A 22350-nucleotide genomic window follows, 5' to 3' on the forward strand; every position below is an offset into this window, starting at 1 on the left:
TGTGCATCTGTCAAGAGAAAAGACAAGTTTCAACGAGTAGGCCCTTCATCAGAGTTAAAAAGTGGAAGAAAAATTGATCTGAAGGGGAAGAGAGGGGGAAGAGCTGTATGTTCAACAGCATTTTCTGAAAAGATAATAACGAGTGAAAGTTGATGGGTGATATCGGAGGATTACCCCAACAGTCGCTCCAAGTTAGATTCGAGTGAAATTTTCCTGGATCACCTTCCATTCAAGAGGTTTCTCAACGTTTGAAAGATTGAACATATTCGGGTCACCCTCTCTTTCCCCCTGTTGCATTCAAGTATCATGGAATTATAGAATCCCTACAGTGCAGAAGGAGGCCATTTGGCCCATCGAGTCTGCACCAACCACAATCCCACCCAGGCCCTATTCCCATAAACCCACATATTTACCCTGCTAACTCCCTTGCCACTAGGGTTAATTTAGCGTGGCCAATCAACATCTTTGGACTGTGGGAGGAAATTGGAGCACCTGGAGGAAACCCATGCAGACACGAGGAGAATGTGCAAACTGCACAGAGACAATGACCTGAGGCCGGAACTGAACCTGAGTCCCTGGCGCTGAGAGGCAGCGGTGCTAACCACTGCCGCCACTGAAAAATATTTTTTTTCGAGGTCAGAATTATCAGGTGCTCACTTCTGAAAACATCCTGTTTAGTGTTGACAAGACTGAAACAGCCCTGGCTGTAAAGATCAAAGAAGATGTGCTTCATGTTAAAACAGGGGCGAAAACAAATGTCTGCTTCCAGTGTCGCAATGTCACAATGTAAAATGGCTTTCACACCATTACAGTACTAGAGAGATACAGTAATAGAGGCGACTATTAAAAGGCACTGAAGTGCTATCATTACAATTACAGTAAAAATGAAAGTTTTTGACACTCTTTGATTCAATACATATCACCACTTCCTGCATGTGCTTTCCACTCTTACATTGTGATCCATTTCCATGAAAATTTAAATCAAGAAACAGAATTTTCTGATCCCTTGTAGATAAGTTTGCGAGCGGTGGGTGGAGAAGGGAGGCGATGGGGGAAACTGGCCACTGTTTAACAGTCTGTGGGCAAGACTCCGGGTGTCCCGGCTGCCCTCGCGTGATTTTAGGCCCTTCAGTGCCACTTCCCTTCCATCCACAATTTCACAGCTGGCGGGAGGAGATCAGAGACAGGTAAGTCTGCTTGGGCCTCAGACTGGAAGGGAAGAGGGGCCCCCCTTTTCAGATTAGCGGAACCCCCATTCACAGGTCTGCACCGCTGATTTATACTAGTTAAAATTTCCTGCTGGAACAGAATATGATGTGGAGATGCCGGCGTTGGACTGGGGTAAACACAGTAAGAAGTTTAACAACACCAGGTTAAAGTCCAACAGGTTTATTTGGTAGCAAAAGCCACACAAGCTTTCGGAGCTCTAAGCCCCTTCTTCAGGTGAGTGGGAATTCTGTTCACAAACAGAGCTTATAAAGACACAGACTCAATTTACATGAATAATGGTTGGAATGCGAATACTTACAACTAATCAAGTCTTTAAGAAACACTTCTGTTCCTTAAAGACAGAATATGGCAGAGGCAGAGCAGAAGGGTGAGATTTTTGGAGGGTTATGGAGATCCTGGGAACCTTTCAAAGTAGTGAGTGGGACGTGGATCCAGAAGTCGCACTCCCTTGTCCGAATGATGCCATTTTGACTGTAGGGGAATTGCGATGGACTTGATTCACATTGAGGGAAATCCAAACTCAGCAGAGACATTTGAACTCAGTGTCAAGTTCAAACAGAACCCATTTTTGCTGCGGCAATGGCTTCATCCAACAATGTGGGAGTTATAAATCTTCAGAGAGGCTGCAAGTGCTCTTGAAGGGTGGAAAAGGTATGTAGAACTATCACGCTGTCAAGTTATTTAAATGGCCACTCTTTAAGAATGGAAAAACAATGGCCTGTCTGTATTTATGAGAATTGAAAAGAGATCTGTTCTCATTGTTTCAATAGCTGTTTGTGGGCATAACCCTAAGTGCTGTTGTTACAACATTATTAATGGTTGGCTGATTTCCACAATCTATCGTCACAGTTGGGGTTGTAAGTTCACAGTATTCTGACAGCACAAATAGGTTTTTAGAGAATTAGCGGCTTTGATTTGGCCCATGATTACAAATGTTTGCTTTATAAGGGTTTAAGTGCTTGAGGGGATTTAAATTCATTAAATGGGCTTTCACGAATGGAAATTTTTAAATAGTGAACTCTGTAATAGATATTTAGAACTTTATTTTAGTTCATCTCAGCATGGCTCCGGAGGTCTGCTTATGGTGCATACTGGATCAATTGACATGGAGACTGTCAGGGCAAAGGAGATATAATAGACCATTAGATGGGTGGGGGGGCATGAGTTAGCATGGAGGGTATGAGGGGCCATTGGGTGAAGGCCTTGAGTTGGCATGCAGGGTCTAAGAAGCCATTGGCAGTGGGTGGAGTGTGTGGGTAGCCATGAGTTGGCTAAAGGGTCTAATGTATGAAAACAAACTGGGACAAAGTCTTAGAGAACTGGGGCAAGCCTTTTAAACCTCCTTCCTCAGGACCAGGCCTCCGACCTGCATCCAGGGGCGGTAGACCCAACTCCATCCTGCATCCACTCCCACGCCCCTCCCCTGGAGCAAAGGTAGTGCCATTTGTGGCACTTTTACCTGAGGCAGGTGTGCCAGGCCAGGACATTTCCCGGATTAAACCATCTGTCTCAGGAGCGAAAATCCGGCCCAAAATATTTGATTGGGACAAGGAAGCTACTTTATTTTGAGGTATAGGTTACGGGGTCCCACACTTTGGAATTGAAAAGCTGGCAATAATGACATGATGGGGGAGTTTTCACTCAGGCCAGGGTGTGTGGGTGGTGGTGGGGATTCAGTTAATACAGAGCAGAAGTCTAACAACATTGTCTTCCTTGTCAGGCTGAACATGGTGAGAGCAGAACCCAGAGCCAGAAGAAATATTTTCAGTAATTCTTCAGGTTCTTTAGGAGCAGTAATGTTCCCCCACCTACCCTGTGGTCCATTATATCTCCTTTGCCCTGACAGTCTCCATGCTAACTGACCCAGTATGCATCATCGGCAGACCTCAGGAGCTATGCTGAGATGAACTAAAATAAAATTCTAAATATCTATTACAGAGTTCACTATATATTTTTTTTAATCCATTCATGGAAGCCCATTTAATGAATTTACATTCCCTTATTTTGACCTCCTGCTCACTGTTTCATCTTGATGGCCTGGTCAAGGTGGGAATTCCCAATGTGGGAAGACAGATCTTTAAACCTTAGTCACTCCTTAAAGATTGTTCTGATGGTACATTTTTCAGCTTGACCCACCTTGGATAAGTGCCGTACTATAATTCAGGCTGCCCGGGTCCCCTCCAATTCAATAGAAGATGTAAATCTTTTCTTCAGCGTAGTTATCCATTTTACGTGATAAATGACTAGCTGATATCAAGGTTGATTTTGTTTGATAAACATTAACTTTTAACAGCCTGCCTGCTAAGGTGTTCTATCATATCGCTGAAGGCATGTCCTTAAAATGGCTTTGGCAGTAGGAGCTGTTGTGGTGTCAGAGTGCTCTGAGAGATGGTCCAGAGTTGTGATACTGGCTGGGTGCTCGCACCCTCAACCAACCACTGATGTGATTTCCCAGGTTTCATAGCTCTCAGAGCTTTCCCGACTTCACGTCCGCCGATATTCTGGGATACACGGAGGAATCATAGAATCTACAGTGCAGAGGGAGGCCATTGGGCCCATCGAGCCTGCATGGATAACAATCCCACCCAGGTTCCATCCCCGTCCCCATATATTTGCAGTCCTAATCCCCCTGACTCTAAGGGGCAATTTAGCATGGCCAATCAACCTAACACGCACATCTTTGGACTGTGGGAGGAAACTGGAGCACCCGGAGGAAACCCACACAGACACGGGGAAAATGTGCAAACTCCACACAGACCGTGACCTGAGACTGGAATTGAACCCGGGTCCCTGGCGCTGTGAGGCAGCAGTGCTAACCATGTGCCTCCGGGCCGCCCTTTCCCATGGAGCAGATTCAAGGAGCGAGGTGCAACCTCGTGCATCTCCTGGTAAATATGAAAATTGACTTTGTCAAAAAATGTCAACTACGATTACTATATTCACTGTGGAACCTAGTTTTTCATTTTAAGTGGAATGGCCTAAAAATACTTTCCCTGCAATGACGTGGATTTGTCCTCGTGAGTTCTTGAGATTAGAGTTTTAACATCTGTGCTGTCAACTGTCCTTATGGGTAAGGGTAGTTGAAGTAGTGTAATTAGGTATTAGTGGTGTTGTTGAGGGTTTCACTTATTTGTGACTCTTGCCAAATCCTTGACAGTCAACTCTTTTACAGTGTAAGAGAAATTCAAAAAATCAAAGGCAAAGCTTTGAGTAGACTTTGCACTAATTGAATTTTAACTTGTCATGACTTTGCAGCTTTGAATCTCTTTAGCTCCTCTGGCTGCTTCCAGTCAACAAGCTTATTCTGTTGGGTGAAACTAGTTACTTGGTTATGTTGCAGTTACAACAATGAACACCTTTGCCTTGGGAAGTGGGTTAGACATTAGCTTTCACAATTCAAGCTGATTGGATCAAAGTCTCCTCCATTGGTTCTAAGGGTGCAACATGAAATTAATTTGGTTTGTGTCAATCAAGTGACTGGCAGGTGTGACCCTACGCCACCAAATTTGGCCAAAATTGACAGCATAACGATGCTAGGTTTGTAAAGGAACTGGGAAAGAAATACCGCACTAATGGGGTGGTGTCATTTTCCGAGGATGAAGCTAAGTAATGTTTTTGGAACAGAGGAAAGTTAGCATAAGTTCCTTGACATGTTGGAACTGAATGGGGAGTACTTTTTGATAATGCCAGGTACTTGAGGTGAAATGTTTTACATTCCTCAGCATTAAGAAGAAGAAACCTTGGGAACTGACATCTCCCTTAATCTGTCCACTTCCAAGATCTTAAGCTTGTGTGGTGAAGTTTTCTTTAATCATTTGAGGGACATGGGTGTCGCTGCCTGGCCAGCATTTACTGCCCATCCCTACCTGCCCGAGGGCAGTTGAGAGTCAACCATATTGCTGTGGCTCTGGAGTCACATGTAGGCCAGATCAGGTAAGGATGGCAGATTTCCTTCCCTAAAGGACATTAGTGAACCAGATGGGTTTTTCCTGACAATCGACAATAGTTTCATGGTCATCATTAGATTCTTAATTCCAGACATTTTTCATTGAATTCAAATTCCACCATCTGCCGTGGTAGGATTCAAACCCGGGTTCCCAGAACATTAGGTGAGGTTCTGGATTAACAGTCTAGTGATACTAGCACTAGGTCATCGCCTCCCAGACACTTGGGCCTTGATATTGGTGGGGGCTGACAAGGCAAGTGCTCATAGTGATCCAGAAAACCTCGAAATCCGGGCGCACTGGATGTCTCGCTGAACTTAGTGGGAGGATCTCGTTTAAAGTTTTTCACTCCATTTTCTGGCTGATGAGAAGGCCAGCAGCAACAGGCCACAGCAGGGGAGTGGAGAGCAGGGTGGGAGTGATTGGGGCTGGGAGTTTCAGTGATTCAAGGGGGCTGGGGGGGCTAGAGAATCGGAATAAAACATGGGGGAGCCACAGAAGACATTGGGGGCCTTGAGCAGACTGGTGGATCTAATGGGTGGGAGGGAAGCAGGTACGGTTGGTGGACAAGGGGAAGGACTCCTAATCATCATAGCCCACGTGCAATGCTCTAAAATAATTTACCTGATAATCCAACCTGAGGAAATGTGCACTTAAGTAAATTAATTGATGAGCAGTATGTTGCTTCCTTGTTTGGTTCCGTCAATATCTATGGCAGGTCAGGTCTGGCAGCAATAATCAGGTTGGATCATCAGGTAAATTATTTTACAGCACTGCATGTGGGCCAAGATGATTAGGAGTCCTTTCCCTTGTCCACCAACTGTACCTGCTTCCCTCCCACCCATTAGATCCACCAGTCTGCTCAGGCATCTTTCATTACCTTAGGAGACCGCAAAAGACTTCACAGCCCACGAAATAAATTTGAAGTTTAGTCGCTTCTGTAATGTCGGAAAATAGTAAAAAGTTAAATCTATTTATTGCTTTAATATTGTTGGTTCAAGATTAAATATTGGTCAGGACATCAGGAACACTTCTCTGCTTTTCTTTGGCTACTGCCAGACGACCTTTTACCTGAACAACAGCCACGACCACTTGCATTTATATGGCACCTTTTATGGAGGTAAATACTCCAAGGTCTTTCAGAGAAAAACAAACAAATTTTGTCAGTGATGCACATAAAGGGACGTTAGGCGCATTGACTGAATTCTTGGGCAACAATGTGGGTTTTAAGGCACATCTTAATGGAGGCAGAGAGGATGAAAGAGGGAATTTCAGTGTTTGGGCCTCAACAACTGAAGACGCAACCACCAATGGTGGAGCAATTAAAATTGGAGTTGGGCAGGAGTCTGGAATTGGTTGAGTGCAGAAATCTCTCAGAGTTGTGGGGCTGGAGGAGGTTATAGAGATTGGAGCGGGTGAAAGCTATGTAGTGATTTGAAAACAAAGATGAGCTTTTTGATACTGAGGTGTTGTCAGATCTGTGTATGTCAACAAACACAGGTGATGGATGAAGGGGATTTGGTCCACTTGCCTGAGAAGGCGGGCGGGCTCATCTGTAACAGCAGTTCAACACTGCCTCAACACTGGATTGAACTGTCATCTGAAATTCTCTTTGCTCAAATCACAGTGGGGCTTGAACCCATGACCGACTGAGAATGACATTCTTCACAGAATCTTACAGTGCAGAAGAGGCCCTTCAGCCCATCGAGTCTGCACCGACACATGAAAGGCCCTGACCTGCCCACCTAATCCCACTTGCCAGCACTTGGCCCATAGCCTTGAATGTTATGATGTGCCAAGTACTATCGAGGTACTTTTTAAAGGATGTGAGACTCCCCGCCTCCACCACCCTCCCAGGCAGTGCATTCCACATCGTCACCACCCTCTGGGTAAAAACGTTTTTCCTCAAATCTCCCCTAAACCTCCCACCTCTCACTTTTAACTTGTGCCCCCTCGTAACTGACCCTTCAACTAAGGGGAACAGCTGCTCCCTATCAACCTGTCCATGCCTCTCATAATCTTAAACACCTCAATCAGGTCGCCCCCCCAGTCTTCTCTGCTCCAGGCAAAACAACCCAAGCCTATCCAACCTTTCTTTATAACTTGAATGTTCCATCCCAGGCAGCAACCTGATGAATCACCTCTGCACCCCTTCCAATGCGTTCACATCCTTCCTATAATGTGGCGACCAGAACTGCGCACAGTACTCCAGCTGTGGCCTCACCAAAGTTCTATATAACTCCATCATGATCTTTCTGCTTTTGTAATCTATATCCCGATTGATAAAGGCGAGAGTGCCATATGCCTTTTTCATCGCCCTATTTACTTGCTTTCCACCTTCAGAGAGCTATGGACAAACATGCCGAGGCCCCTTTGTTCTTCGGAACTTCCCAGTGTCAGATCTTTCATAGTATTCTTCCTTGTCAAATTACTCTTTCCAAAGTGCATCACACATTTCAGGGTTAAATTCCATTTGCCGCTTATCCGTCCATTTGACCATCTCGTCTATATCTTCCTGTAAGCCAAGACACTCAACCTCACTGCTAACCACCCGGCCAATCTTTGTGTCAACGGCAAACTTACTGATCCTACCCCCCACATAGTCGTCTATGTCAGTTACATAAATGACGAACAATAGGGGGCCCAGGGGGATCCCTGTGGTACGCCACTGGTCACTGGCCTCCAGTCACTAAAGCAGCCGTCTGTCACTGCCCTCTGTCTCCTACCGCTAAGCCAATTATGAATCCACCTTATCAGATCACCCAGCATCCCCTGTGCATTAGCCTTCTTAAGAAGTCTCCCATGTGGGACTTTGTCAAAGGCCACAAGACTTTTAATTACATCGATACATTTCGAATCAAATACAGCTCAGCCTTATGATTCATTCATAGTGAGCTGGGGTGAGTTTCATTCACCAAAGTGCTCCTTGCTAGGGAGGCTTGCTCACAACCCCTATCCAAATGTCGGCGGGGTGATGGCATCCAGCAAGTTACCCCCCCCCCAACTTACCTGTCTTTCATTGCTAAACCTTCCAATCCCAGGCCCCGCGAGAAGAGCGACAATAATCCTCCCCCTGACAGTAAGAGAAAGCAGTGTGGACTCACAGCTTTGGAGGGGAGCTGGCCCAATTGCATCTTGGGGTGCAGATAAAATTGCCAGAAGGCCACTGACCCAGCAGAGCTGTTCTGCGCAATCCTGTTGTGTAAAAGAAACAACGCCAATTTTACAGATGCAGCACTGGAGCCGGAACATATGCGGTGTTCGCCGGAAGTGCCTGAGATAGGCTTGGAAACAGTGCAAATGCAAAATTGGGCAGCTCTGAACCCAGCCAATCCTGCACCCCCTGGGCCAGTCACTGCCTGCTGGAAGGAGTGCAGTGGCCCAGGTTTGAATGCCTGTGAGATTTCTGAGGCTACTCAGCAAGCATCTGCAGCTACCCTATCAAACGTGAAGGAGGCCCAAAGTCCAATATTGGGTGTGCCTCCCGCATTATATACAGGCGCTGTTCCCCACATCCAGTTCAGAGCAGCTTACAAATTTTATGAAATTTAATGTAACTTCCAAACTTTTAATAGGGCGGCACGGTGGTGCAATGGTTAGCACTGCTGCCTCACAGCGCCAGGGACCCAAGTTTGATTCCCGGCTTAGGTCACTGCCCGTGTAGAGTCTGCACGTTCTCTCTGTGTCTGCATGGGTTTCCTCCCAGTGCTCCAGTTTCCTCCCACAGTCCAAAGATGTGCAGGTTAGATAGATTGGCCGTGTGAAATTGCCCCGAGGTGTCCCAAGATCTGTAGGTTAGGGGGATTAGTGGGATAAATACATGGGGTTATGGGAAAAGGCTTGGGTAGAATGCTCTGCCCGAGAGTCGGTGCAGACTCGATGGGCCGAATGGCCTCCTTCTGCACTGTAGGGATTCTATGAATAAACCGTCAGGAGAAATACTTTAAAAGATTCACTTCTGTAGTAAACTATGTCCTTTCTCTACATTTATCTGACTTTCTACAAATAATGAACAAAAATAAAATCTTCCTTCTTGTAACGCTCTGCTTTACTAACAGATGTGGGCGGCACAGTTGTTAGCACTGCTGCTTTACACTGTTGCTTTATAGCGCTGGGGACCCGGGTTCAATTCCCACCTTGACCACTGTCTGTGCAGAGTCTGCACATTCTCCCGATGTCTGCGTGGGTTTCCTCTGGGTGTTCCGGTTTCCTCCCAGAGTCGGAAAGACGTGCAGGTTAGGTTCATTGGCCATGCTAAATTCTCCCTTAGTGTACCCGAACAAGCGCCAGAGTGTGGCGACTAGGAGATTTTCACAGTAACTTCATTACAGTGTTAATGTAAGTCTACTAGTGACACTAATAAATAAACTTTAAAAGTCATTGGGAAAAAAGTCTTCAGTGATTACTGATCAGATCCTACCTTTTAATCAAAGTCAGAAACGACGAACAGTTGTTAAAATATTATGAATAGCAACTGTAGGGACAGTAAGCTTTTAGCTGTATTTTATTTGATTTGGCATTGCCACTGGTTTTTGACTGTCTGAGTATTTATTTCGTAACACTGGGAATCAACTTAAGCAGTTCCAGTTCAGTCCATTGATTTCCCCACCCTGTTTTACAGTCAGTTTTCTGTCAGATTCAGACAGATTTTCAGTTTGAGATTTAGTGCAGTCTTGAGTCTCTTCTTCTTCTGAGAACAGGAAAGAAGAGACCAATTAAACAACTGAGTAACATCAACTTCAATTGCAATCTTACCCAGCGGTGGTTTCAGGATCCTGACAACACTGATGACAAATTTTCAGGAATTTTGTTTCACAATAAAATAGCTTACTTTTAAGAAGTTCTATTTGGATAGAACACCCGGGTCCTCTGGTTTCCTCCCACGGTCCAAAGATGTGCGGGTTAGGTGAATTGGCCATGCTAAATTGCTCCTTAGTAGCCAAAGATGTGTAGGTTAGATGGATTAGTGGGGTAAATGTGTGAAGTTATGGGGATAAGGTGGGGGAGGGGGCCTGGGTGCGGTACTCTGTCAGAGAGAGTAAGAGTTTTAACAACACCAGGTTAAAGTCCAACAGGTTTATTTTGTAGCAAATACCATAAGCTTTCGGAGCGCTGCTCCTTCGTCAGATGGAGTGGAAATCTGATTTCCACTCCATCTGACGAAGGAGCAGCGCTCTGAAAGCTAATGGTATTTGCTACAAAATAAACCTGTTGGACTTTAACCTGGTGTTGTTAAAACTCTTACTGTGTTCACCCCAGTCCAACGCCGGCATCTCCACATCAGAGAGAGTCGGTGCAGGCTCGGTGGACCGAATGGCCTCCTTCTGCATTGCAGGAATTCTATGAATACAATGAAAGGAAGCCAACAATGATGAGATGTGATATACTCCATTGACATGGCTTCTTTCTTGCGGCAGGGTGTTCTTTGATAACTGTTTCACTTCTTTTCATTTGTTTAAAACATTGAACCGTCTCTGCTGTCAAAATGACGGGTATAATCTTCGAGAATGCAAATCCTATTTTAACTTTTACCTTTCAGCTTTTGTTTTAAAGTAAAATAGTCACGACAAAGGCAGCTAAGTCCCCTGTTTGCTAACAAAGTGTCCCCGTCCTTTGTGCAGTGTGCAAGATGAACGTCCACAGACGCTGTGAGACCAACGTGGCGCCAAACTGTGGAGTCGATGCTCGAGGGATAGCTAAAGTGCTCGCGGATCTTGGTGTCACTCCAGATAAGATCACCAACAGTGGACAACGGAAGAAAAAGGTAGAGTCTTAAAAGTGGAATGAACAGCTGAATGTGGTATAATGTGCTCTCACACTAAAATATCTTACTCTAACTGAGATCTGGCATGCCGAAAAACTATAACCAATGGTATTATAAATGATGGTTACGGCACCTCTTCAACACAGAGCTGTCAACGCACAAATATATATTCAGACATTTTCATCTATGACCAAGATGTTTTTGACCCAACAGCTTAATGGGCGGGATTTTACGGCCTTGCTCGGGCGAGACTGGAAATTCCTGCCCAAGGTCAATGGAGATTTCCATTGTCGGACCCTCGCCCACGCCAATTTCGTGACGGGCGAGGTGGTAGAGTTCCACCCAATATGTCTCAATAGTTAAAATTACTGTAAAACAAAGCTATGCAGTCCAGGTAAATTCCAGATTTGATCCCTAATCTGATTAAAAGGGCTAGTTTCATCTGGGATGGCAGTATTGGCCCTGCCATTTCCCTCAACAATAGCTAAGAGGTTTTTTAATGGTAGAGATGGGTAGGGGACAAAGGTGGCTAGTTGGTGGCTGCAGATTTGTACCTGGATCTGGAGCAGTGCTTCTCCTATCCAGCCTTTAGACAGTATGAGAGAGCCACTTCTCCTTCCCAACGCGATTTCCCAATCCCCACTGTGGGGAAGTAACCACTGGACAACGATGAACCAACATTGGGATCTTCAAGAGAGTGTTGGCTTTTACCTACTTTTACCTTGATACGTGAATGGATTATGCCAGTGTGCCAACCAGGTCTTGGCATATATAGTCCACTGATGTGTCCCATTCATTATTTCCGCTATTAATCTGAATGCGAAGGGAAATCCTTGGACCATATTTTTTTCCTCTGGACAATAACCAAGCTAAAGACCCAATTTCAGTGCAAATTCGGGCCGAGTGATTAAAATGGCAAGGCTGCTAGATTTGCTGTGACCACCCGACTGATGTTCACTGGATCAGGTCTGCATTATAAAGAGGGGAAATGGATTTGTTCGCCTGATCACACTGTTCACCTTGATGATCAGCCCAGTGTAATTTTCACTGGGCTTAACGCTGGGCGGCTGAGGCACTGCCTACAATAAAAATGAGGTCTCTTTTCCACGCAAATCAGCACATCAATGACAGCGCTAACCCTAACCTAATCCACCTGCCTTCTATGTGTCTATATGTGGCCCCATATGTGGCAGCTCCATTTTGAATTTTCATAACAAACCTGTAGAGTCTTCACCCGCAGGCAACCTATTTCATAGACTGCTAGCTCCATGAAAAAAAACTGCCCCCTCGGGCACTTTTGCTGTGAGGCAGCAATGCCAACCGCTGTGCCACCGTGCCACCGTGCCACCCAGGGTGTGGTTGCTTCAAAATTGTTACTTATAATTGGATTCTTGCAATTGGAGTCTGGAGAGGCTAATGTGGCAAGGCATCCACAAGCAGAGAAGGTGGCAGAACATGCTGCCGAAAGTGTCAGGATAGGTCACCACCTTTAGTGAGCCTCAACACCTCCTGTGGTAGCAGCGCTTCACAATGAGCGGCTGCACTCAAATTGGGGTTGTATTAATGGCCAAACCGCAAATAAAGGTAGTTACAGCGTTAATTGTGTTCCTCCAGTACACAAGGAGTTAACTGAGTTAAAAGCCACAGCTTTAAATGATTTTTTTCCTGTTGTTTTGTATGATCGCTATTTTCCCATGGCCTTGAGGCAGAATGTATTTCGGATCTCCTTAATCCAGTCAGCTCTGCTCCTTGTCCTGTTTTTTTAAGTCTATTTCTGCCAATCTTATAACCTTTTGAATGAAGGCCAATTGTCTTCCTTTCTACCTTCACTTAAAGAGATAGAAACGAAAAGTGACTCAATCAGCAACACTTTGTTTGATAAATGAGTTGATATTAACTATTATTTCTTAAAAAGGCATGCGTATTTCTGTAGATGGTTACATGATATGTCACAAGGGGTGGAAGTAGTTCAAGGGTCAGATTTTATAAATGTTACCAAGAGAAGTTGTTGGGGCACCTCGTAAGATAGAGGCTTGTACGCACCGAATGAAAACCATATGGTTTTACACCTCCTTATGTTCAACAGACCTGTCTATGAAGCTCATTTCCGTATGGTACAATTTCTCAAGACAGCAACCTATGTTTGCACAATGCCTTCAACGTGAACATACCAAAGATCGCAAAAGAGAATCATGTTTCGTGCCTTCTTGGCAGGTACCCAGTTCATCCCCATCCTCGCCAGTACTCCCTCCCAGTGTGTGTGGTCTCTGAGTTCAGCAACCGTTATTATTCTGAATATGATACCAAAGTGAATTATTCTTCAGTGTAAGTGATCCCGTGGATGGACCTTCATTTTCTTTGGTGGCGTTATATTGGTCACCCCTAAGCAGCTTCTGTCTTATGAAGAGCTTATCCACCCTGACCGTCACATATAAGGGACTGGAGTTGCACATCAGCTGGAGCTTTGGCGATCGGGAGAAGTCACAGGACAGAAACATAAACACCAGAGCAGATTTGATGAATGTGAGAAGATGCCTTCAGTCACTTCTTAATTAATAAGGGGATCGGGGGTTATGGTGAAAAGGCAGGAGAATGGGGATGAGAAAAATATCAGCCATGACGGAATGGCGGAGCAGACTCGATGGGCCGAGTGGCCTAATTCTGCTCCTGTGTCGTATGGTCTTACTTCATTCGTATGCACTATGGATATAGAGTTCAAGCATCTTCTGAAATGTTCTTTTCTATTTTCAATTTTAGCATGTTCCCACTACTCTCTCCTTCACCCGCACTCCACCCCCCCTCCCCTCAACCACATACTGTCACCTCCCTGACTTTCATGGGCCCTCCCCATGGGCACCTGGCAGTGGCCTCTTGCTGCCGGAATTTCTGTTTCTATCAGGTTCAGATGAGAGAGGAGGCAGTGGCGTAGTTGCTAGAGACCCAGGGTAATGCTCTGGGGACCTGCGTTCGAATCCCACCACAGCAGATGGTGAAATTTGAATTCAATAAAAATATAGAATTAAAGGTCTAATGATCACCACGAAACAATTGTTGATTGCAAAAACCCACCTGGTTCGCTAATGTCGTTCAGGGAAGGAAATCTGCCATCCTTACCCGGTCTGGCCGACATGTTGGTTAGCTGCATTGGCCATGCTCAGTGTACCCGAACAGGTGCCGGAGTGTGGCGACTCGGGGATTCAGTAACTTAATTGCAGTGTTAATGTAAGCCTATTTGTGACACTAATAAATAAACTTCTAAACTTCATGTGACTCCAGAACCACAGCAATGTGCTTGACGCTTAAATGCCCTCAGGGGTGAGAAATATATACTGGCACAGCCCACATCCCATGAATGAATAAAAGAAAGTAAGGGCCTGAATATTCAGGAGGGAGGTCATGTTTGACCAATCTATTAGAGTTTTTCGAGGAGGTTACCAGGAAAGTGGATGAAGGGAAGGTGGTGGATGTTGTCTACCTGGATTTCAGCAAGGCCTTTGACAAGGTCCCTCATGGGAGGTTAGTTAGGAAGTTTCAGTCGCTAGGTATACATGGGGAGGTAGTAAATTGGATTAGACACTGGCTCAGTGGAAGAAGCCAGAGAGTGGTTGTGGAGGATTGCTTCTCTGAGTGGAGGCCTGTGACTAGTGGTGTGCCGCAGGGATCGGTGTTGGGTCCATTGTTGTTTGTCATCTATATCAATGATCTGGATGATAATGTGGTAAATTGGATCAGCAAGTTTGCTGATGATACAAAGGTTGGAGGTGTAGTGGACAGTGAAGAAGGTTTTCAAAGCTTGCAGAGGGATTTAGACCAACTAGAAAAATGGGCTGAAAAATGGCAAATGGAATTTAACGCAGACAAGTGTGAGATATTGCACATTGGAAGGACAAACCAAAGCAGAACGTACAGGGTAAATGGTAGGACTCTGAAGAGTGCAGTTGAACAGAGGGATCTGGGAATACAGGTACAGAATTCCCTAAAAGTGACGTCACAGGTGGATAGAGTCGTAAAGAGTGCCTTTGGTACATTGGCCTTTATAAATCGGAGTATCGAGTATAAAAGTTGGAGTGTTATGGTAAGGTTATACAAGGCATTGGTGAGGCCGAATTTGGAGTATTGTGTACAGTTTTGGTCACCTAGTGACAGGAAGGATGTAAATAAGGTTGAAAGAGTGCAGAGAAGGTTCACAAGGATGTTGTCGGGATTTGAGAAGCTGAGTTACAGAGAGAGATTGAATAGGTTGGGCCTTTATTCCCTGGAGCGTAGAAGATTGAGGGGAGATTTGATAGAGGTGTATAAGATTTTGATGGGTATAGATAGAGTGAATGCAAGCAGGCTTTTTCCGCTGAGGCTAGGGGAGAAAAAAACCAGAGGGCATGGGTTAAGGGTGAAAGGAGAAAAGTTTAAAGGGAATATTAGGGGGGGCTTCTTCACGCAGAGAGTGGTGGGAGCGTGGAATGAGCTGCCGGATAAAGTGGTAAATGCATTTTAACATTTAAGAAAAACTTGGACGGGTTCATGGATGAGAGGGGTGTGGAGGGATATGGTCCAAGTGCAGGTCAGTGGGACTCGGCAAAAAATGGTTCGGCACAGACAAGAAGGGCCAAAAGGCCTGTTTCTGAGCTGTAATTTTCTATGGTTCTATGGATTCCTTTCCGAGTTAATCCTGTTAAAATTTGGATTTGCAACTCTAAACAGGGCATCCTGGAAATCCCACATGAACCAATTCCCAGTGGAGAGGGCTTCAGTACATCCCACGAGTTGCACCTTCCATGTTGAGGGGGACATGTTTGGGGGAGTTACAGCGCTGCGCAGGAATTTCTGTCATGTACTCCTTGAAAACCTCAGGGGAATTCTCATCAGAGCTCGCAAAAAGTCTGATTGAGGGGCTAGGAAATGTTTCAAACCGCCAGCACTCAAAGTAAAAAAAAAGTTTATTTATTAGTGTCACAAGTAGGCATTCATTAACACTGCAACAAAGTTACTGTGAAAATCCCCTGGTCGCCACACTCCGGCGCCTGTTCGGGTACACTGAGGAAGAATTTAGCATTGCCAATGCGTCTAACCAGCACGTCTTTCAGACTGTAGGAGGAAACCGGAGCACCCAGAGGAAACCCACGCAGACATGGGCAAAACATGCAGACTCCACACAGACAGTCACCCAAGCCGGGAATCGAACCCGGGTCCCTGGTGCGGTGGGGCAGCAGTGCTAACCACTGTTACACCATGGGTTATTGTTCTCAGAGATGATCAATTACCTTAAGCTCAAGACCCAAAAGCTCGATTGAGAGCTGAAGGAATAACAAATAGACTTGTTTGGGAGAGCCTTCATGGGTTTCTCTCCTGGTCTCGGAGTGGCAGGACGCTGCTGTAATTTTCCACGCCGGGGTGGCATGTGGGCCACGCACTCCAAATTTCATTAGTAATCCCAGCCCCATAAATTAAGCATCGGTGGCTGGTGGCTGTGTTCCACCAAAGCTACACTGGCAGAGGATGTGGGAATCTCCTTTGGGGAGAAGTTGAATCCACGGGCACCAGTTCTACAGACGTAAGACCAGTGCAATAAGGCCCAATTTGGGGGACCAGTGTTGGGTCAGGCCATTTTACAGGCAAACCTTGTGTCCGGCTCCTTACCAAGATAAGTGAGTGGGCTAACATCTGTTTGAAGTTGCTCCGCAATGAGTGGGGATTCCAACAAAAGTCACCTTCTTTGCAATTCCAGCTGTGGAACCATGAGGGGCCGAAGCGTTCCCAGGCTCCATAGGATGGTGACTGCTCCCCCCCCACCCCTCACCAGTGGCCACAACCCCTGATCTGAGAATCAGCCTTTGAGCCAAAGCTGGCAAGGCAAGCTGTCTGCTATTTGCGCTGTCAGAGCTATTTACTTTTAAGTGGATTAGCAATGTATTTATTTTGGAATCACATGAAACTAGGATATAAATTAATTGCACCATGGTGCGGCATTCTTCATTTCAAGATATATGACCAAATGGCTATTTTAAACCAGGCATGCAAAATATGTAAATTTTTACAAACACCTTTTAAGCACCCAGAAATAAAATAGTGGCAACAGTGAAGAAGTGGTTTAGAAGGAAGGACTGTGTGATCAGTCGATCTTGAATTGAATTTCAGGTTTTGAACAAGGCAGAATAATCTGGAACACAAACGTCATTGCATTGTTTGAGTTATAGGGAGAGGCTGGATAGACTGGGACTTTTTCCCCTGGAGCGTAGGAGGCTGAGGGGTGATCTTATAGAGGTCTATAAAATAATGAGGGGCAGAGATCAGCTAGATAGTCAATAATTTTTCCCAAAGGTAGGGGAATCTAAAACTAGAGGGCATAGGTTTAAAGCGAGAGGGGAGAGTTACAAAAGGGTCCAGACGGGCAATTGTTTCACACAGAAAGTGGTGAGTGTCTGGAACGAGCTGCCAGAGGCAGTAAGAGAGGAGGGTACAATGTTGTCTTTTAAAAAGCATTCAGACGACTGCGTGGGTAAGATGGGTATAGAGGGATATGGGCCAAACGTGGGCAGTTGGGACTAGCTTAGTGGTGGAAACTTGGCGGCATGGTCAAGTTGGGCCAAAGGGCCTGTTTCCATGCTGTAAACCTCTCTGGCTCTAAATAAAATAATCCTATAAATAATTTTGCAGCAACTTATTCTGACCCACTCTAAATGTATCTTCTTCCTATCAAGCACTGATGCATCTGTGTTCTCACATTGTGTCAGTAGAATATTAGTCCTGGTTGTTTTTTATATATATATATCTATATGTATGCCTTTCCTTTTTAGTTGAACACAGGTCAGGACCCACAGCAGTCAATCCCTGGAGCGGCACCATCTGAGGAAGACAGATCAAAATCAGCGCCAACGTCACCGTGTGAGCAGGGTAAGATCGAGAAATTGTCAAAACGTCGATGATTTGTCAAAAACGAGCTTCCTTTCTTTACGAATTATGATTCATCAACCACCCCCCTGGCCTTTCCTGTTCGATTGTGCAATCATTGTTGTTGTCTGAATCAAAATGGGGAGATGGTGGTGTAGCGGATTAGTAATAGTAGTCACTGGATTAGTAATTTGGGTAATACTCTGGGGACCCGGGTTCATGGCAGGTGGTGAAATTTAGGGCCTGTTCCTGTACTGTGCTTTTCTTTGTTCTTTCAGAAGGCTTTTTTTAGTTTAGTCAGGGCATCATGATCGGCACGGGCTTGGAGGGCCGAATGGCCTGTTCCTGTGCTGTACTTTTCTTTGTTCTCATTCTTAAAACACAAAATGCCCTTGTATTGTCACAGTAAGAAGTCTCACAGCACCAGGTTAAAGTCCAACAGGTTTATTTGGAATCACGAGCTTTCGGAGCGCTGCTCCTTCATCAGGTGAGTGGAGGTAGGTTCACAAACACGGCATATATAGGCAAAGATACAATTACACAATAAACCTGTTGGACTTTAACCTGGTGTTGTGAGACTTCTTATTGTGCCCACCCCAGCCCAACGCCGGCATCTCCACATCTTGTGTAGTCAAGCATTGCAATGGCTTAGTGGACAAAGACATAGTTTATGGCAAAAACATGAGAGGTGGGATTTTCCAACTGCATTCGCCTCAAGGTCAAAAAATCCCATCCGAGGTCAACGGACCTTCGCATGGTCCGTGCCCTGCCTGCTACGATTCCCGTGGCGGGGCGGATGGGAAGATTTCGCCTGAAGTGTTTATATTTCCTCCCTCTCTCTCTCTCTGTGACTTCAGTTGTGCCATTTAAAGGTGGTACTCCGTGGGAGGAAACGCTTTGGCTATCCACTATTTGCAGCAAAATTGCAAACACAAATAGCAGATATGTCAGTCGTTGACCCGAGTGCTGACCACATCCTCCAGCTGAGCTGTTACCAGCTAAAGTATTCCTAAAGATTCCTGCTGGAACCATTTGTACTGTGCTTGAAATTTAAAGAGACTCTGCCAAAGGAATGGCTGCTAACACAACACTGCAGTCTCGAGTCTGTTTGGTGTATCTGAATTCCACCCCCCCCCCCCCCCGCCTCACCACCACCCCACTAACTCAGTAAGTGAACGTACTATCTGCTCTGGTGCTATTGGTAATGTCCAATCTCCAGTTTGTGCAGAGTTAACTCATTCCAGCAATGGGAGGGGGTTTCGATTAGGCTCAGTGCCAATGGCTCAGGAAAAGGCGGATGCCTAATTAAGCTGGATCAGGATCTGCTGGCAGCTATGCTGGGAGCGTATATGTACTGGATGAGGAGAATGATACAGGTGCATTGTAGGCCATTATCAAATAATGTATCAACACTAGCTTCCTACATGAAAATGACCAAGTGCCAAAGGTGGCCAAATGCTATTGGTCCCGCTTCACCCTGTGTACAGTAAGAGTGAGTATCATCCAAAAAGCAAAGAGGAATTTGAGTGAAAACAAAGGAATGCAATCTTTTTAGAAGCCCGATTGCACAGTGGTTCTCACTGCTGCCTCACAGCGCCAGGGACCTGGGTTCAATTCCAGCCTTGGGTCACTGCCTGTGTGGAATTTGCACATTCTCCCCATGACTACATGGGTTTCCTCTGGGTGCTCCGGTTTCCTCCCACAGTCCAAAAATGTGTGGCTTAGGCTAATTGGCCACGGTAAATTGCCCCTTGGTGTCAGGGGATTAGTGGGGTAAATATGTGGGGTTACGGGAATAGGATCTGAGTGGGATTGTGGTCAGTGCAGTCTCGATGGGCCGAATGGCTTCCTTCTGCAAGATAGGGATTCTATGAAATTGTCCCTCAGTGTAGGTTAGATGGATTAGCCATGGTAAATGTGTGGGGTTACAGGGATAGGGCGGGGAGAGGGCATGGGTAAGATACAATGTCAGAGAGTTGGTGCAGATTTGATGGGCCAAATGGCCTCTTCTGCACTGTAGGGATTCCTTCCACATATATGTTTGTTTGAATATTCATTCTTTGGATGTGGGTGCCACTGACATGAGCAACATTTATTGTCCATCTCTATGTGGCCACTCGGAAGCCGGTGATGTACCTTCTTCTTGAATCGTTGCAGACCATGTGGCGGAGGTGCTCCTCCAATGTTCCTGTTGGGTGGGAAGTTTCAGATTTTGATCATGAGGTGATGACGGTAAAGAGTGGAGCTGGCGCAAGCCTTGGCCACACCACCGTTGTACAGGGACGTGCTTTATCGTCAAGTAAGGTGCAGACACACAGTTGACCGATCAGCATGTATCTGATCTCAGCGATCAGTTACCAGGAGGGTCACTCAGCAAAATGTGAGATACCCCAACCCAGAGACTCGAGAACTTGCCCCCTTGGACTCATTGGCTTGAGGCGGGACTTCCGCCTGCAGCAACACGAATCCCACCTCAGAGTGCTGGAATCCAATCAGAGGTGGTTACTGCAGTGAAGCTGAGAGAAGGCTATGCATGCTGGAATCACGAGCAGTGGTGAATCTGGGGGGTCTTGCTAGGCCCAGGCTGGCAGGCCCTGGTGAGGAGCAATTGAGGGGTGGGCCGGGATCAATGGACCAGTGGGGGAGGGGGACTGAAACCTGTGAGGGTGCCCTCCGATGGACCCTCCAATGGGTCCAGGGGTTCCAGTAAGGAGGGAACCCTCTTGCTCACTACCAGCCCAGGCAGAGAAAGCTGCTGGGCTGGGCGCTTGGCACAGGCCTCTCCTCTCTCTGCTTAAACCGTCAAATCAGGGCATTAAGCGGGTATTAATTGTTAAAATTGATGCAGGTGAGTAGCTGGTGGGCACTGAGCTGATGGTACTTTACAGCCAAACACCGCTGGCAAACCTGCTGCCAGGGATATGTTTATAATCCAGCCCTATGAGACTAAAGCTACCCAGACCACTCATGCACATCTCCTCACATAGTCAGTCCTAGGTGGTATTTACAGGGTCGCAGCAGGGTCACTATCGATATCATTTCAACAGCACTTCATTGGACTGTGAAGAAATTATAGGATATTTTTTTTATTCATTAATTTTTTCATTCAGCAACATGGGTGTCACTGGCTGGCCAGCATTTATTCCCCATCCCTAGTTGCCCTTGGAGTCAACCACATTGCTATGGCTCTGGAGTCACATGTAGGCCAGACCAGGTAAGGATGGCAGATTTCCTTCCCTAAAGGACATTAGTGAACCAGATGGGTTTTTCCGACAATGATTTTATGGTTACCAGTATATTCTTAATTCCAGATTATTGAACTCAAATTCCACCATCTGCTGTGGTGGGATTCGAACCCGGGTCCCCAGAACATTCGCTGAGTTTCTGGATTCATAGTCCAGCGATAATACCACTAGGCCATCGCTTCCCCAAGGATGTCCCAAGGATCTGAAAGGTGCTGCATAAATGCAGGTTATTTTTCTCAGTCTGGCAAGAGGAGGCCCAGAAAAGGAGCTTGAGAAAGGAATCCCTGCGAACTAGAGTCCAAGGACCGAACCTACCTCCCAGAAACATCTGCCAAGTGTGTGGTCAAAGATGTGGCTATAGGATCAGGCACACAAGTCACACAACTCGTGACTGATGACACAGAGTTCCTTAGGTGGACAATCGTACTCGTTAGTGAATGATCACCAATGAAGAAGATTTTTCTCTTAGTGAGTGGTGTGAGAAACATATTGGAAGGGTGCAAATATGATGAGAATAAAGTTCGAAGAGCTGGAATTTGGTAATAAATGACAATTTAGTTGTATTGCAGAAATGAAGATAGATTAAACCCTGTGTCAAACGTTCATTCTGTTCCCTCAGAACTCAAGGAGCTGGAAAACAACATTCGAAAAGCTCTTTCCTTTGATAACAGAGGTGACGAACACAAAGCAGCCGGAGCAGATAAACAAGCGGTGACACCTGGTGAAAATGGTGAAAATGGAGAACTGAAACAATTCCAGACCAAACATTATAACTTAGAAGACTTCTCCTTCATAAAAGTATTAGGGAAAGGCAGCTTTGGCAAGGTGAGGGTTCAGCACTTGCGTTTAGTATCACACTTATCAAGGAGATGTTCCACATGAGGAATGTTAATGATCTGTGGTGGAATCCCCCAGTGTGGTTCCTCTCACCAGTATGTTCTTTGAGGTGAGTTTCAACTGGAAGAAACGGATGGGTTTGGTCAGGTGTTGAGGGAATGAGTTCAAGTGTCAGGAATTGTTTCCTGCCCCAAACCTGCCCACTCTCAGCTTTAGCTGGGTTACCTAAGGAGAGTGAGTGACCAACCAGCCCCAAGGAGGCGGCTTGTAACTTTACGTATGATAATCAGGTGGTGAGCCTCATCGTGTTTCTGCTTTTGAAATTTGACAGTTGCCGAGCAGTGGGAACTCTCAGTTTCCTCAAGGTGAGTACAGTAAGAAGTCTCACAACACCAGTTTAAAGTCCAGCAGGTTTATTTGGAATCATGAGCTTTCGGAGCGCTGC

General features: G+C 45.8%; 1 protein-coding gene across 1 annotated transcript in view; it reads left to right on the top strand.

Annotated features, from left to right (window-relative positions):
- Positions 1–22350, top strand: part of LOC144504419 (protein kinase C epsilon type) — a 571367-nt gene that overhangs the window by 373264 nt on the left and 175753 nt on the right. Inside the window, exons 7-9 of the mRNA XM_078229681.1 lie at positions 10796–10938; positions 17730–17826; positions 21688–21893. Of these exons, the coding sequence (XP_078085807.1) occupies positions 10796–10938; positions 17730–17826; positions 21688–21893 (446 nt within the window). The remainder of the gene's footprint in view (positions 1–10795; positions 10939–17729; positions 17827–21687; positions 21894–22350) is intronic.

The sequence above is a fragment of the Mustelus asterias genome, chromosome 15 (assembly GCF_964213995.1).
Source record: "Mustelus asterias chromosome 15, sMusAst1.hap1.1, whole genome shotgun sequence".
In the NCBI taxonomy this organism is placed as follows: Eukaryota; Metazoa; Chordata; class Chondrichthyes; order Carcharhiniformes; family Triakidae; genus Mustelus; species Mustelus asterias.